Source organism: Drosophila arizonae, chromosome X, assembly GCF_054131065.1.
Source record: "Drosophila arizonae isolate 15081-1271.41 chromosome X, UAZ_ARI_1.0, whole genome shotgun sequence".
Lineage (NCBI taxonomy): Eukaryota > Metazoa > Arthropoda > Insecta > Diptera > Drosophilidae > Drosophila > Drosophila arizonae.
The window spans coordinates 8,303,481-8,321,109 of NC_142927.1; the positions used below are offsets into that span (position 1 = coordinate 8,303,481).

At 43.2% G+C, this 17,629-nt stretch overlaps 1 protein-coding gene across 9 annotated transcripts in view; it reads left to right on the forward strand.

Annotated features, from left to right (window-relative positions):
- The window catches only part of Ten-a (Teneurin-a transmembrane protein), a 308,074-nt gene that overhangs the window by 237,257 nt on the left and 53,188 nt on the right, over positions 1-17,629 (forward strand). For 8 of the 9 annotated variants that reach the window (XM_089474227.1, XM_089474225.1, XM_089474232.1 and 5 more), the window contains 4 exons: positions 5,830-7,065; positions 8,374-8,568; positions 11,243-11,452; positions 14,388-14,573. In XM_089474227.1, the coding sequence (XP_089330353.1) occupies positions 5,830-7,065; positions 8,374-8,568; positions 11,243-11,452; positions 14,388-14,573 (1,827 nt within the window). The remainder of the gene's footprint in view (positions 1-5,829; positions 7,066-8,373; positions 8,569-11,242; positions 11,453-14,387; positions 14,574-17,629) is intronic. The other variant, XM_089474230.1, reaches the window with a different exon arrangement.

Consider the following 17,629-nt stretch of genomic DNA (forward strand, 5'->3'; position numbering starts at 1 on the left):
ATTCTAATTTGTTAGCAAATACTTGCAACAAGCATTTAGCTCTGGCATTCACAATGGCCATTCGCTTTGAGCTGCTCTGCGGCTAGCCGGCAACTTGTGCACCGTCTGTCAGTTCGGTTTGACAAGAAGAGACGCCGAAACTCAAATGTAAAACTGAATTGTGTTTTGTTTTGTGTGTTTCCTGCTTCTTATTATTATTATTTTTTTTTTTTGTGTGTTTGGCTCTGTTGCTTTGCTATTAAGAGCTCTTAATTCAATTGCAGCCTCGATAAGTTTCCCTTTGCCTTTTGCCACAAATATGGCATTCATTGTGATTTTCCAGAAATATTCTCTCTTGAGTTTCGCCTTAAGCTCTGTTGCGAAGGGCTTCACTGTACTCAATTAGCCACTCGATTTGGTTTGCTCACTTTTTTTTTTCATTGTCCTGCCCCTCTCTCTCTTTCTCTCTCACTTGGTGCTGCCACTACTGTCTTTTACTGGGGCACTCTGTGGCTTTTGCTGGCATCTCTCAGCAATGCCCGGAACAAGTCTTATGCATGCATGCAGTCAATTGACTGGCATTGCCTTTACCTAACCGCAACAAAGAACATAAATTAGTCAAGCACAAACTTGAGAAGTGACGAGCTAAGAGCTGCAAATGAAATCCATCTGTTAACCATTTGCAATAAATTAGAATTGCTTGAAAAAGTGTAGAGTGGGCAGAGGGGACAGTGGACAGTTGAGAGTAGATAGTGGATAGATTGGAGAGTGGAAAGTGTATAAGGGGTAGGGCATAGAGGATATGGAGGAGTGGAAGGTAGAGAGTACAAGGAGGAGAATGGAGAGTAGAGTAAAGGGTGGAAAGTTAGCATTGAATAGAGATGGGAGAATTTAACATTGGATAATAGCGGATAATAATGGCTTATGCATCGTGCATAGTATATGATCGTCAGTGGATAATGGATAATGGTTATTGGATTGTGGATAGTGAATAGAGGATAGTAGATAGTGTATAATGGAAAATGGATAATGAATAGTAGATAGTAGATACTAGATAATGTATAGTAGATAGTGAGTAGTGGATAGTGAATAATGAATAGTGGATAGTGGATAGTGGATAGTGGATAGTGGAAAGTGGACAGTGGATAGTGGATAGTGGATAGTGGACAGTGGATAGTGGATAGTGGATAGTGGATAGTGGATAGTGGATAGTGGACAGTGGATAGTGGATAGTGGATAGTGGATAGTAGATAATGATTAATGGATAGTAGATAGTGGATAATAGATAGTAAATAATTAATAATTAATAATGGATAATGGATAAGGATAATGGATAATGGATAATGGATAATTTATAATGGATAATGAATAATAGAAAATGGATAATGGATAATGAATCGACAGTGAAGAATAGACAGTGGATAGACGATCTAATGGATAGTGTAAATAGTGGAGATAGTAGAAAGAGAGTAGAATAGTAGGGCGTGAATAGTCAAAGCAATATTTCAATTTCCAATTACATTTAAAGTTTGAAGTGAAGTCAGAGTTCCTTAAATCGTTTCATTGTCTGCTGCTCCGTTAACGATACAGCTAACAGAGTTTCAGAGCTAAGAAATGGCCGCACTTCAAGTGCATGTCGTTTTGTTGGCAAACCGTTTGCACCATTAAAACTTGTGCCAATTGCCAAAAGAGAAAAAGAATTTTCCGAAGAAAATTTCAATTAAAATGACGCAACACGACATTTGCCACTGACAGCCAGCACCAACAACGGCAACGGCAACGGCAACAGCAACAGCAACAGCAACGGCAACGGTAGCAGCAACTATTACAAGGCGTGACCTCTAACCCGCTCGCGCCTTCTCTCTGACCGCCGGTTCTCAGTCGAGCATGTCCAGCTGGCGCCTCAACGTGCCGCTGGGAGGAGGTAAAGGTGTGCGCTTGTCGTTTAAATAAATTATTTTTCTTCAGGGAAGTGCAATTAAGAAAATGCTTCATAAATTTTTGTAACTTTGTCCAGGACATGGCCAACTTTTGCAACCCTTTTCCAACCGTTGCCCCCGCTCCACTGCCTTCCGCCTGTCCACCAGCCTCTCTCCAACTATTCAACTTTCAACTCCCATTCGCTGCCTCGCTCTCATTAGCTTGAAGAGCCACTTGCTGGCATTGGAGCACGTAGATTCAATTAGTTGATCTTAACGGCTCGCATTTCCGGTTCCGCTTATTGCGTGTGGCCAAAATGTTGCTACGTGGCAGGGGCAAAGAGTAAAATAAAAAATTAACTAATCGAATACACACACCCTTTCGGTGTGGGCTTAGCTGATGGCTAAATATAAATAACGGTTTTAAAAGGAGTGCCCTGCCCTGTCCTGCTCTGTTCTGCTCTGCTCTGTCGTGTCCTGTGTCCTGTCCCACCCTGTCCTTTGTCCACTATCTGTTCTCAGTCCTGCCAAATTGAGTCGTTGTGAATTTAAGCGAACCACCCACACACCCGCACACACATAAATTTATCGACTTTTTCTAGAACCCCCGCAGACCCCAAACCCCTCTCCCTCGCCGCTCGCTAAGTAAATATCCTTGGGCGCACAGCTTGATAGGGTTGCTTATTTCATTGTATGTGATGTGCTTCCCATGGCTTCGCCACAAATTGTAATCAAATTTAATTGGTCCTGTGTCACAGCTCCCACCACCCCATTCTCCCTCCCCCCCTCCTTCTCACTCTCTTTCCTTCCTGGCAACTTGTGTGGCTACCAAGAAAGGCGCGGAAAAACTGTGCCAAGCTGTTTTTCTTTTAGCCCATCCAGCCCCAACCTCAAGCATTTGTTTGTCTCTTGTGCTGCGCGTGTCCTTTGGCAGCAGGCTCCAGTTCCAGTTTTAGTTATCGTTCCCGCTTACCGCTGCCCTCTTCCCACTTCCCTGCGCGCTCCCCGCTCCCCCGTTCCCCCGTTCCACTTGGTTGACCAGTTGCGAGCCACTTAAATGAAATGCTTGTTAACTTAATAGAACTACATCCTGCCTCAAATTCGTAGCACTCCAGCTACCCCTCCCTTTCCATTACGAGCTCTTTATTTATTAATGATGGGCTTTACTTTAGACACATATACTATATATATATATACGTGTATACATATATATGTGTCTCTGTCTGTCTGTCTGTCTGTTTGTTCTGCCTGCTCATTATGTTATATTTGAGGGGTTGGCACATCGAATCAAATATTCTAGAACTTAAATACTTAGCGCTGAAAGAGAAATTAGTAAAGTATTTCTGTCCGCACTTGGTTTTGTTTTTTGCTTTCTTGTCCAAGAGAAGTCTACGAAGTTTTTAATGAATTGCTTGGCCTATCCATTACACTTCATCAATTCTGTTGGCATGGCTTCAATACTTATTATTAATAAAAATAATAATAAAGAAAACAAAAAAAATAAGGAATCATTAGCAAAGTTTCGTATATTTCAAATTAACGTTAACAATCGATAAGAAATATTCTCAAATTTCAAGGCTATTTCGATGTCTAATACTAAGTGCTATCGCACTCTGAATATCCTTAAACCGTATGCCATTTAAAATTCACTTGCATCAACCTTCACTTGGCACGACCAAGCAAATCCTTGAATTGTTGTGTTTGCTCTCTGCTGATTGAAGCACATCGAAGGCGTCTCAAGCATTAGCTGAACTAATCTATTAAGTGCTGCACAGATTCAGATTCAAATTCAGCAACGTTTTAAATAATGAAGGAGCCGAAAACAGGCAGCTATATCAACTCATCAATCAATCAATCGATCAATCAAGCAATCGACTTTGATAATTAAAATGTCTATCAGTCGGTGTTTTCATCTTTTCTTTTCTTTTGTTCAGTGTAGGCTTCTTATAAATATTTATAGAACATGTGTCTGTGACTGCCTATATACGTCTGTGTGTGTGCGTTTGTGTCCGTATGTGTGTGTGCTTCGCCTAAATTAAAAGCTCAACAGCCAAATTGAAGCACGTTCGTTGACGTTAATTTGTCGTGCCTCACATGAGTAATTGCGTAGGTATATGCATGTGTGCCTATATCAGTATATAAGTATGTATGTATGTGTGTGTGTGTGTGTGTGTAGGTCCTTTTGTCTGCAGCACTGTGCCAAGACATGGGCCATAGACAACGTCAACGTCAACGACAGCGACATCATTAGGTCGCATTAGTTTACATGTCGAGCAGTCGACATTACCATGCTCCATTTCCCATTTCCCATTTCCCGTTTCCCATTTTCTATTCGTGATTCCATCTGCTCTATTCCCACTCCATCTCTCCCTCTCACACTCTCTCTCTCTCTCCCTCTCACGTTCGCTCTGTCTGTCGCTCTCCAATGTTTAATTGCATTGCTGAGCATTAATAGGAGAAAAGCAATGATATTTTTTTTTTTCTCTTTGTTCTGATTGATTGGTTTATAATTGTTTGACTGATCGACATGCTGTTGCTAACTGATTCTAAGTGCTTTTAATGCTGCCCAAAGTCAATGCTAACAAATTGCAATAGGCTTATGATAATGGCATTGACTAGACGCGCTGATTGATGGGAGCAAATAGAAGTAAAATGTGATTTTGTTTTGTCTGATTGAGCATGATTGGCTGGGTACTTGATGGAGCTGTATTTGCTAAGAATCCTGGACTCTAAATCTTAAGTTTTCTATTCCAGATTCTAGATCTTATATATATATCCTATATCTTAGATTGTAAATCACAGATCCTAGAACGTATATCCCAGATCCTAGACACTTCCACGTTAGATTACAGATTCTAGACTATATATCCTATATCCTGATTTATTCCTAGATTTAAATAATAATAATTAGTCTTAGATCCTAGAGTCCAGATCTTAGATTCAAGTTCATATATACATGAAGCGAGAATCTTACGATTGGCTCTGAAAAGTTCTTCTAGCTGTGCTTATGGATTGTTTGTTAACTGCATTGAGCTTGATTGATGATGACTGAAAGACAAATATGTTTCTTTTTGATTATGTTCATGGATGAAGCACTTAAGTACACTAAATTTATTGAAGATGAACACAGAAGCGCGAGAAATTTGTCAAAGAACATAGCCGATTGAATTGTGTACAAAATGCGCTTCAATCATGATGTAAGGTTGGTGCTAAAGAGCTTGCGGCAAACATTTATGGCTTGCATTATGCAACATGGCCCAGATAAATGCGTGCGGCACAGCTGGCGCCGCAGCCAAAGAACATAAATTGCATGTGTTATCGATAAACGATAGCCGTCATCCATTGGCCATCGGCCATCGGCCATCGATGGCTGGCAAAATGCAAACGTGTTAACAACGCGCATTTTACTGTTTGCACGAAAGAGTTAGCTTGGATACATGTGTGTGTGTGTGTGCGAGCGAGCAGGCAACAGAATTGATTTATGGCCGAGTGCATATTAATATGGCGTTAAAATATGATGCCAAAAATTTATGTGTGTGTGAAAAAAAAAAGAAGACCGAAACGAAAATGGCAGCGCCTGCAGCATACAGCAGCTGCTGGAACCACTGAGCCACAAGGACAGCACCACACTAAACATTATTGCCAGCGGCTGCTGCTGCTGTTGCTGCTGCTGGTGCTTGGTGCTTGGTGCTTGGTGCTGGGGCAACTGCTGCTCGCCCAAAGGAGCATCAGATTTATGGCGTTAAATTTAGCAGTCATGCGATTTATGGGGCCGGGTCGCACATTTGCGTTTGCAGCTAGCAAATCGCAGCCAAAAACCACAAAACGACTAACCACTCACTCACTCATTGGCTCTCTCACTCACTCACTCACTCTCTCTGTCTTATTCTCTTTCTCTTTCTCGATGCCTGGTGTTGCCCGCGTCTCGCAGCAGTCAGTTCGATGAAACCGAACATGGACAGCTCGAATTGTATCCTAGTCCAAGATGTCAAATCGCAGCCGCACGATCTGCGCGGCGGCTCCGGCGGCAAGGGTGGCGACAACAAGGCGCAGGCAGGTGGCGGCGGTGCCACCGCCTATCCCACGGAGGAATCGATACAGACCAGCACCTCGGATCATGCAGGCAACAATGGCGGCGCAGCGGTAGGAGCTGGCGGCGGCGCCACCGGCATACAGCAGCAACTGTTGCTCCAACAGCAGCAACCGCACGCCATCAATCAGCCGTTGACGCCGTTGGACGCGACCAATACACAGCTGCAGGATCAACTGACTTATGGCGGCGCAGCCGGCGGCTTGGGCCAGCAGCAGCATAATCTGCTGCTGCAGCAGGCGGGCCACCATCATCCGGCACTGCAGCAGCAGCAGGGCGTTGGCTTGAGCGGCGGACAGTGGCCCCAGGTCGTGGAGCTGAAGGACTTCAATGAGCTCTACCATGCCAACATACCGGCCTATCAGTTCTGGACACTCGAGTTTCGCAACAAGCATCCGGCCTTCATACGGTTCAACTTCACGCTGCCCTGGGGCGCCCACTTCGCTGTCTATTCGCGGCGCAATGTGGCGCCGTCGGTGACTCAGCACGATTTTGTGGAGTTCATCAAGGGCGGGCGACTCGATAGCCATTTGCGACATCGCCGCGATGCCGGCAACGTGACCCACAATGCCAAGGATCTGGGACTGACTGCAGTTTATGAGAAGGACAAGGAGAAACAGCAATTGCAACTGCGACGTCGTCGACGCAGCAACAGCTCCGAGGAGGATTTGGACCAGGAACAGGAACAGGATCAGGAACAGGATCTGGATGACTTAAACGATAGCAGCGATGAATCACCCGCTGGCCTAGACTCGGCCGAATACTTTGAGGGCAAGACGGTCACAGTGGCACACGCACTGAACAAGCGTTCCGCCGCTGATGGTGGTGCTGGTGGTTTGCCCGCTCTTGATATGGACGCCATGACCGTGAATGTGTCGCTGTTGCAATATCTGGACACTGGCTTGTGGTTCATATCCGTCTACAATGATGAGCTCGTCGCCCATTCCGTGTCGCTGCTCGCCGAGGAGGCCGAGGGCGTCAGCACCACCTGTCCGAATGATTGTTCGGGACGCGGCAGCTGTTATCTGGGCAAGTGCGATTGCATCGATGGCTATCAGGGCGTGGACTGCTCCAAGAGTAAGTACATACAACTGCCCATCTAACTAATGCCAACATCTTTCACCTTCGCCCCTTCCACCTTCTCGCCCGTGACCCATGTCCACTCTACAGCTGCAATTTAAATTAAAAACTTACGCCAAAGTTGAGCTGTCAACATCACCTGCTTCTGTTTGCTTTGGCACCCCCGGACCAAACCCACCCAAAGCTGAAACCCAAATCCACTCTCCACTCTATGACTCACATAGCTGTCCGTTTGCTTAGCAGGCACAGTGGTGCCTAGTGCCAGGTCTATGCTTGAAAATAACATATCGATACATGTTTCGATAACAATTCTATCGATGAATTTTAATAGCCAAACTAGCCAGAAATGATTAAAGATCAATTCATATCGATATTATTTCATAAACAAAAACCATTTGTTATCGAGAAGATTCCAAAAGTGAGCAACAGCTGATATCGATAACATTTAATGACGCTAGCACTGTTGTTGTCCATAACATAAGCAATTCAGGAGGATAATGTTTTAAATTACAATACAAGCTTGCACTAAATATATCGATAACATAGACACCATCGCTATTCCATAGAAATAACTTATTTACAGTATACATTTTCGATTACAGCAATGAGTAAACCTACAAATTCAATATAGTATCAGTTGATGTTATCGATAACATTTTTCATAAATTACCTTGAACAAATCGTAACTCCTGAATATCCTCCTGCGTGAAAAACAAAACATATAAAGTTAAATGTGCCTTATTTGTTATCGATAAGCGATAGCTCGCATTAAAAACCTTGCTTGAGCATATCGATTTTGTTTATATGCCATGATTTTAATTCGTATATAATAAATAATAAAATCTTCTGCATTACAACAACAAACTGTGATTCGATAAATCGATATACGATTCAAACGTGCCTCAGTAGTCAAATTCATTTCAATTTATTGCCGTTGCGCCTTTGCCTTTTTAATATCAAATTAAAATTTCAATTGAATTTTGTTGACTTTTCCTGTCTGTTTTGTTTGCATTCTGTTGTTTTTATTGTTTTTGCACCACTGTGCCGTAAAGTATTTTTATTATTTATTTACAGTGCGCACTGCTTCCACCTCTCCCACTCCCACTCCCTCTCGCTCTCTCTCTCTTTCTCTCTCTCGCTCTCTTTATTTTTTCGTTTTGGCTTTGTCTGACACTTTTCAATACCAATTTTCGTTTTACTTCAGTTTGTCGCTCTCTCTCTCTACCTCCCTCTCTCTCTCCCTCTCTCTCTCTCTCTCGCTCTGCCTGTCTCTCTTTAATATTTGCCCATTTTGACTCTTTGCAGGCGTTTGTCCGGTACTCTGCTCGGCACATGGCCACTACGGCGGCGGCGTCTGCCACTGCGAGGACGGCTGGAAGGGCGCCGAGTGCGACATACCCGTGGGCGAGTGCGAGGTGCCCAATTGCTCCAGCCACGGCCGCTGCATCGAGGGCGAGTGCCACTGTGAGCGCGGCTGGAAGGGACCCTACTGCGATCAACGTAAGTGTCAAGGCAAACCAAAAAAAAAAAAAAAAAAAAAAAACAAAACAAAACCAGCCACTTTCTATCTGTGTGTGTGTGTTAGAATAACTATGCATGTGTGTGTGTGTGCTGCTGCTGCTGACTTGGCATAAAAATGCTAAAATTATTTATTTGCCTTGTTTGCAATTTTCGGGAACTGTTTTCGGTCCCAGGCCTTTTCGCCCAAATGTTGACTTTGGTCTCCGATAAGGCAGCAGTTGCCACTATTTTTTCGGGTGGACGGGGCAGCAGTAGGGGCGTGTCCTGGTGACGCCAAAATATTTCAGTTATTATGCCGCCCCAACGTTTAGTTCGTGTGTTGGATGTGTTTTTATTTTATTTGGATTTTTGTTTTTGCTGGTCTCTCAATTCCGACAAGGGCAACTGGGCGACGTTGCATACTTGTTGGGGCGCACAAGTAAGCGAAGGGGGTGGGGGGGGGGGGGGGGGGGGGGGGGGGGAGGGGTAGTAGTGGCAGGGTCAAGGGCCTCTGGCTGCGTCAATTAAAGCACTTGACTCTCACTTGGCTGTTTAACGCTCGCTTCGGCTGCTGCTGCCCCAAACAAACTGACAAAGTAACAAAAAAAGATGTCGAAAAAAATTGGAAGTGCATAAAATATGCAGCACACACTAACAAAACACACCCACAAACACACACACACACACACACACACACACAAAGAAGTAGAGGCGCAACAAACATGTGTATATATTCCTGGCTGGCTGAATGCTTCTACATGTGATTGCTTGTTGCCCACTCCATGTTGCGCATGTGCGTGTGTGTGTGTGTGTGGACTGGACCCTTGGCATACAAAACAAGCGAACAACAAACAGAATAAACAACAGCAACAACAACAACGACAACTACAAAGCAAACATAAAACGTAGAGAATCGAATTTATATGTCGAAAGCATATTTCACATACAAAACGCTCAACAAGCCAAGACCTCGAAGTTAAAGAAGAACAAGAACAAGAAGAAGAAGAAGTAACAAAAACACACAAAAAAGTGCGCAGAAAAGGCAGAGGCAGCCGAGGCAGGCAACAGAAGTGGCACAAAGCGAGAAGACAGAAAGAGAGAAGGTATTAGCAAAATTATAGAGTATCTGTCGCTGAGCTCATTAGCTATAGAGAAGGAACTTGAAGAGCTCGAAGAACTTGAAAAATGTAACACAGAAATTGCAGAGCGAAAATAGATAGAACTTGAAATTCCAAGCAATGTCGATAAGAAACAAATGGGAATGCAAATTATAGAAAATATTAATAATATGAGAGTTAGTTACAATATATTGAAAGCGACCAATAAATAATAAATAAAATATTAATATATGACAGTTGATATATTTACGTTGTCTTACATTAATATTCGATTTTTTTTTTTATTTTCCAACTTTAAACTCAAATAAAATTATTATTTTAATTAAAATAAAAAAGTATATATGGCAGATAAATATATTATTTGCATATATTAAAAATATAAAATAAGAAAATTAAAAGTAAATCTGCTAAATATATTAAATTTATCTAAACAGAGAAAAAGCTCTACTTAAACTTAGATCTTCTAATAAAATAAGTTAATTTTTTTATATGAAATGGACTTTGCAGAGATTTTTATATAGACAGACAAATATGTATGTATGCACATGTATATTGATTCATATGAATATATAATTTAACTCTCTCAGAATATATATAATTAAATAAAAAATTGATATCATAGCTCATGCAAGTGCAGCTTATATGGAGCATAGCTTCAAAATTTGCCCAAATATACATATATATACATATATATAGAGAAATACATATATACATATACATATATACATATATATAGAGAAATACCTAAATATATCAAACTATAGACATCTATTGAATAATTGAGGAAAACAAGTAAAAAATCCACAAGAAAACTAAAGAGCTTTGAGTGTAGAGCATTTCGAAGCTTGAGGCAGGCAAAGAAAAGCGTGGAAGACGCTGAAGGCAGCAGGGGCAGAGGAGTCAAAGAGCGGGCGGGAGTGTGGGAGAGAGAGAGAGAGAGAGAGGGAGAGAGCACAAGAAAATTGCAACAACTGCGCAAAATTACCAAGTTGAACTAAACTGGAATTTCATTTTAATGACCACTTTGGTACGTGTCCAACATACTAATCATGTCATGTGTGCCATTGTGTGTGTGTGTGTTTGTGTGTGTGACCTGACCCCGAAATTGGTGTGTGCCAAGAGTGCATGTGTGTGTGTGTGTGCGGGCGGCTAACGGGCTAGCGGCATGTATTGCCAGCGGTTCGTGACGGGCTTTTGTTTTGCCAAGACTGTTGCGAGGTAAACCCACCCACACACACACACACACACACACACATGCACATAGCTGGTCTTATGAGCCATTGGCTGTATCTGTGCACATATTGTATGTTACTTTTATATATATGTATATGTATTTATGTATGTATGTTTTTATGTATTTGTATATGCTTTGCGACTAACAAAAACCCATTTTGTATTCTTCTCTCTTTCGCATCCGTACGTCCCAACCAACCAACCAACCAACCAACAACAACAACAACAACAACAACAACAATAACAACAACAAACTGAAATTCATCCCGCCGGCTACTGCTCTGCTCGTCGGACATCGTGGCGTGCATTTTGGAATCGTGCAGATGATTGCCTTGATCCATTGTGCTCCGGCCATGGCACCTGCGTGGCCGGGCAGTGCTATTGCAAGGCCGGCTGGCAGGGCGAGGACTGCGGCACCATTGATCAGCAGGTGTATCAATGCCTGCCCGGCTGCTCCGAGCATGGCACCTACGACCTGGAGACGGGACAATGCGTCTGCGAGCGCCACTGGACGGGACCAGATTGTTCGCAAGGTGAGTGCAACATATGAGGAGCACCTGGCAGTGCCACACACACACACTCACACACACACACACACACCTCATACAAATAACCGGAATAACAATTGCACTCTGTGTTTCTCTCTGTGCATGTGTGTGTTATTTGTATATTGTTTGCGGGTGTTACGTGTGTGTGCCATTTGTTGTTTTTCCTCTTCTTCGTCATTTTTTTTTTTGTTTTTTTTTTTTTTGCGCTTTTGTTTTGTTTCGGTTGTTGTGTTCCGGTGTCGTTCCGAACAACAAGCTGCTTACAAATGATTCTTCAGTTCGAGCATTGAATTCAAATGAGACGAACTGAGAAGTGTTTGAAGCGCCCGCATTTAACATGTGTGTGTGTGTGTGTGTGGACAATAGGTGGGCGGAGCAAGACTTTGGGTAGTGCTTGTTTTTGTTGTTTTGGCAAACTTTGCCAAGATTTTGTACTTTAATTTTCATAGTTTTTATAAAAAGGGGCAAAGTGAAATGGAAATGCGAAAGGTAATCGATGATAAATAGAAAGTTTATGCATTGATTTGAAGTCAAAATATCTATGTCGAAAGCTAAACTATTGAAGTTTAAGGCATCAAATGACTTAGGACTAAATTTAAATTTAAATTAATGTAAATTTGTTAGATTTGAGGCTTATATTTCAGCTTGGATCCTGAGTCACATTCAGCAGAAACTCAATTGGGTATATCCTTCTAGGTAATGCTCTTTCAAAGCTTATAATAAATAAGTATATCGCATATCTTGCCTAGGCAAAGCAATTCCATTGAAAAGCTGCAAATAGTTGGGTATAAACTGCTAACTGATGCTCGTTTATAGTTTGAGGGCAGTTTCATACCTGGAGTAGGCTTAAGTGGGAAAGTTAAGGAGCTTCTAGAGAGCTACAACTGCTAATACTAACTATTACTTAAACCGGGTATGCTCAGCTAACTAATACTGGCCTTCAATTCTGGCTTGAGCAGACAATTCCATGTGCTTCTAGTAATTCTTAAGAGTTGTAAAGTAAATCCTATTAAAAACCAGATGCAATTGAGGTTAACTAACTAACTAATACTCCTTCAAAGCTTAGCTTGAGTATATGAGTTTTGAAAGTCTCAAACTTTCAGCATAGTTTGATATAAATAGGCAGAGCGAATATGCTCAAATTCATTCAAGTCAATTCATGAAAGTTAGCTTCATATTCAAGACAAGTCAAAGAATATAATATATCTTATATATATATGTATATTTATTTGTTTTACATAAATTTCATAAAACAATCATAAAATAAAATAATTGAAGAACTGCTAGGTAGCATTACCTTATGATAAGGGACTGAAATAGAGCAGAAATTCAAAAGGTCTCGCCAAGGACTAATGCATATGCTGATCTTCCAGTGTTGTAAAAGACCTGGAAGGCCAAAGATTTGTCAGCGAGAGAGTCGTTTCGATCGAGAAACAGCGACTGGCTGTGTTCCAAGCCTAATTAAATAATAAAAAATAATAATAATAAAAACAAAATGAAATGGAGTCTGAAAGCCCCACTGGGAATGCAACTGGGGAAGCAGCGGCACCATGCCCCGCCCCCACATACCTTTGTCATTCATTTCGAATCTATGTCATATCATCTAGTACTAAAAGTCCATGAGGACGCATACCTTTGGGCTGGCAGCTCAATCAAATGAGCTGTTCGCTCCACGCTTATGCGGCCTGGCTGTAAAACAAGTTGGACGAGGCGCACAATGGGGGGCGTCGTGGGTGGCTGTGTGTGAGCCATAAAAGCAGATGGCAACTAATGCAGTTATTATCAGAGGGCGGGGCGGTGTGGGGTGGGGTGGTGCTGGAGCCAGATGAAGCATTGCGTATGCTTACACATAATGATGGTTTATCGCATGGACCGAATCCAAATTAGATGATGGCCATAAAGCCGAGCCTTCAATTAGGCCCAGTCAAAAAAAAAAAAAAAAAAGTGTGAGAGGGAGAGAGTGAAATAAAGCCAAGAGGCCAACAAGTCAGCCAGCAGCAACAAATTTACCGATTACCAAAACAACAGCAGCAGGAGCAGCAGCAGCAGGAGGAGCAGGAGGAGCCTGCTGAATGCCCCGGGTCCATAATCATTTCGAAAGATGGCGGCCCAATAAAACATGCAGCTTACGATGTAACCACTCGCAAACTGAACTTGGACACGGCGACAAAGACCAGAGTGCTGCCAAGTGGTCGCAAAAGGGGGCGGGAAGGGGAGGCGGCGGCGGCGCATAGGAGTCTGCACTGTGAGGCAAAAGGGCAAAAGGACTCGCGTCTGTGGGCACGCACGCCTAATTTGCTTAACTTTTTAGCACCGACAGGCGGCAAATACACACAGCCACGCCCCATCAGGTGGGTGGGCAGCTGGTTGGGGGTCGAGGCGTAATGAAGCAGAGCTTCATAAAAATTCATTATTTATTTAATACGCAGGTTCGCCTGGGCAAATAAAATAAATTTACGCCTGCGACGCAGCCAAAGAACAAAAGTCAACGTCGCATAGTGGAGTGGGTGAGTGAGTGAGTGGGGAAGTGGGGTAGTGGGGTAGTGGCCGTTGGGGCTGGGCAGGGGCATTATGGTGGTTGGGCCGGTGGATTCGGTGGGTTCTCAGCCACGTAAATGTTACATTTATAATGTTGTTTTTATGGTTCACTCGCTGGGGCCACATTTTACAGCCATAAGCCACGGCCAGCGAGTGCCAAGTGCGAAGTGTAACGAGTAGAAATATCTCGTTGTTATTGCCAGGGGCGTGGGTGTGTGTGTGTGTGGGTGTGTGGGAGGAGTCACAATGCGCAGCACTTTAATGAATTTAAATGCACATATGTACAAATATAATAAGCAGACTACGACTTGAACGTGGAATCTCAATTTACTTAACATCTCCCTCTCTCTTTCTCTCTCTCTTTCTCTCTCTCTCTCTACAGCTGTCTGCAGCTTGGACTGTGGCCGCAATGGCGTCTGCGAATCGGGCAAATGCCGCTGTAACACCGGCTGGACGGGCAACCTCTGCGATCAGCTGCCCTGCGATGCCCGCTGCTCGGAGCACGGCCAATGCAAGAATGGAACCTGCGTCTGCTCCCAGGGCTGGAACGGACGACACTGCACGCTGCGTAAGTATCCGAAAAGAAAATCAAGCTAAATGTAATTGAGATTTACCAGAGAGAATAAGAAAAAAGCAGGCTGGCAATTAACTATTTATACGAGGTTTGTGCATTGCCAATGCGAAAGTGTTTTGTCCGCTCGCTGGCCATGTCTTTAGTGCTCCATTGCGGTTTACCGTTGGACAGTTGACCAACGACTCTGCTTGACCCCAACGACAATTGCGATTGCAGCTGCAGCTGCTGAGCATTTACAACTGATGCTCAATCGATTAGCGATGCGCCAATCTGAAATGGCAGCAAGTAAGACAGTTGCAGTCGGGTGCTAACGACTGCAGAATACTCATTCGCGGTGCAGTATATTGAAGGATGTTAATTTTCTATATAGAATATAGTTCATATGCTACGTTTTCGTGTTGTAGCTCGGAAATTAGTATTGTTTATATTCTTCCCGATTAGCGTACATATATCTTCGAAATCATTTTGATCTTGGTCTGTCAGCGTGTTTATATGCATTACGAACTTTAACTCCCTAGCACTTTAAAGTAACACTACGCTCCTAGTGAGCATTAGGGGAAAGTCTTGACTATTTATCATACCGATTATACATATTTTCGCATCGAAAATTAGTATCGATAGCGACAAAAATATTTATGTGACAAAAATATTTACGGGCGATGTGGCAGATGGACGGACAGTCGAACGAACGCACAGCCGCAACCACAGTCAGACGCACAGTCAGACGGATAGTCAGACGGACAGTCAGATGGACAGTCAGATGGACAGTAAGACGGATAGTCAGACGGACAGTCAGACGGACAGTCAGACAGACATTCAAACGGACAGTAAGACGGACAGTCAGATGGACAGTAAGACGGAGAGTCAGACGGAGAGTCAGATGGACAGTCAGACAGACAGTAAGGCGGACAGAAGGTCGGTTAAGAGGGAGGAACGGACAGACAAACAACAAGACGAGCAGTGCTCAAAGCTAATATACTCATTTCACATTCCTGAATGAGTATAAAAAGCGTAGCAACCGCAGCTGACATTCCACATTTCACATCGAGTTCGCAACAGCAACAACAACAGCAACAACAACAGAAGCAGCAACAACAATTTTGTCGCGTTGTGTCAAGCCAACCAAAAACATTGCGACATTACAGCTGCGCTATCTCCGTGCGACAAGTGCTGCTGTACCCTGCTATCTCCCTCTCACTCTGTGTCATCCTCCCTCTCACTGTTGTTGCTGATATTGCCTGCAAGTCAAAGCAGTTGTTGTTGTTGTTGTTGTTATTGTTGCTCGTGCTTTTTATCAATATTTTGTGCACTTGCGCCAAAGTATTTTGTACATGTTTACGCCATTTGGCCAAGCGAACTGCAAAAGTGTCCCAGCACAGAGGAGGACACCCAAAACTAGGGGCGTGCCAGCTGCCTTAACGCTCTGCACTTGACAGTTTTACCCGTCCTGATTTAACCAAGCAGCTAAACAACTTTTCGCCTTTCTCTACTTCGTCTTCTTCTTCTTCTTCTTCTTGTTTTTTATTTGTTACTTTTGCTTTTGCTGCTTCTCGTTTTAGGTTTATTTTGGCAACTGTCAATTAAAGTGGCCAAGAGTCCCGCATTGGGTGGCTCAGTGGTTGGCTGACTGGCTGTTGCAGTGCAGCATGATAAGTAGCTATCGATTGACAGTGATTAAAACTTTAAAAACAAACAGTCATGTTACAAAAACATTTGCTGTGTGTAGAAACCGAACTCTATGTGTACGTGTGTGTGTGTGTGTGTTAGTGGGAGACCCAGGCGACGGCGACGACGCGGTTCAGGCATGCATGTAATGGCATTACACATAGTTCTGCCTCAAAGGGGGCCATGTCTACGTATGTTGCCTGTCTACAGTTATCTCACTCGCACTATGACGCTTACTCTGTCTCTCTCTCTCTCTCTCACACACTCTATCTGTGTATGTGTGTGTGTGTGTGTATTACATTTCGTTGACGTGTGCAAAACCAATAAAACTTCCGACGTCATTTCACTCAGGCCCAAGCAAAAGACACTTATCCCAGCCCCAGACACCGCCTCCACCTCCGCCGTCTCCGTCCGCCAGTTGCAGACCTCTCGGTTTTTCGTCCATATATAGTAGTGCTTGGAAGCCGCCATGTCGAACGCCATTCCCAATGGGAACTTCCTCTGACAACATACGGCCAAAAACGTTTTGAATCGATTCAAGTGTTGCAGCAGCGCCTCGCAGGGCGGCTGCGGTGTCAAAGGGGGCTAGCGGCCGGGCTTTTGGGGCTTTTTTTTTTGTCAGTGGAGTGGTAGCTTAGACGTGCGAGTCACGCTTGCACAAGCACAAAGTGCCACCCAATATCCTGGCACACACACACATACACATATGCGAGCACGTTAACAAATACATGCATGTATGCTTGTATTTTTAGAAAGTACTTAACGACTTTGCAGTCCGGCTCGCTCTAACACACTCTATCTGTCTTGCTCTAGCACTTCACATACGCGACACACACACACACACAATGCGGTAAAGTTTATTGAATTTGAGCAGAGATTTGTAACAAATTACACGACTGCAATCCCGAAATCTAGATACATTTTTATGTCTCTCAATCTCGAGGCCCCACAGCAGCCCACTTCATGCCCCCCCTCCGCCATCAGTAGGTGACATCTAATGTGGGCAAAGTTTCCCAAAATAGTCGTCGACATTTTATGCCGCACTTACGTTAAGTTATGTCGCATTTTCTCGCTTTTTCTTTATTTTCTCTGTTTTCTTCTGTTTTTTTTTTTTTTTATTATTAAAAGTCGGCGCCGAGATTTTACTATCAGCCATGGAAAATGGTAAAAAATTTCATATATATATTGCTCAGATATATGTCATGCGATTAGAACTATAAAACTATGGTTATAAAGAGAGGCACGGTTTTATTAGCTGATGAGAAGAGTTGAGATTGCATTCGGTTAAGTGCTGTGGTAGCTGCTCTAAAGACCAGCATTTAATGGCTGAACTATAGTTGAGCGCAGTAGCTAAATTTTAGTTACTTTCAGAACTAAGCTTGTTA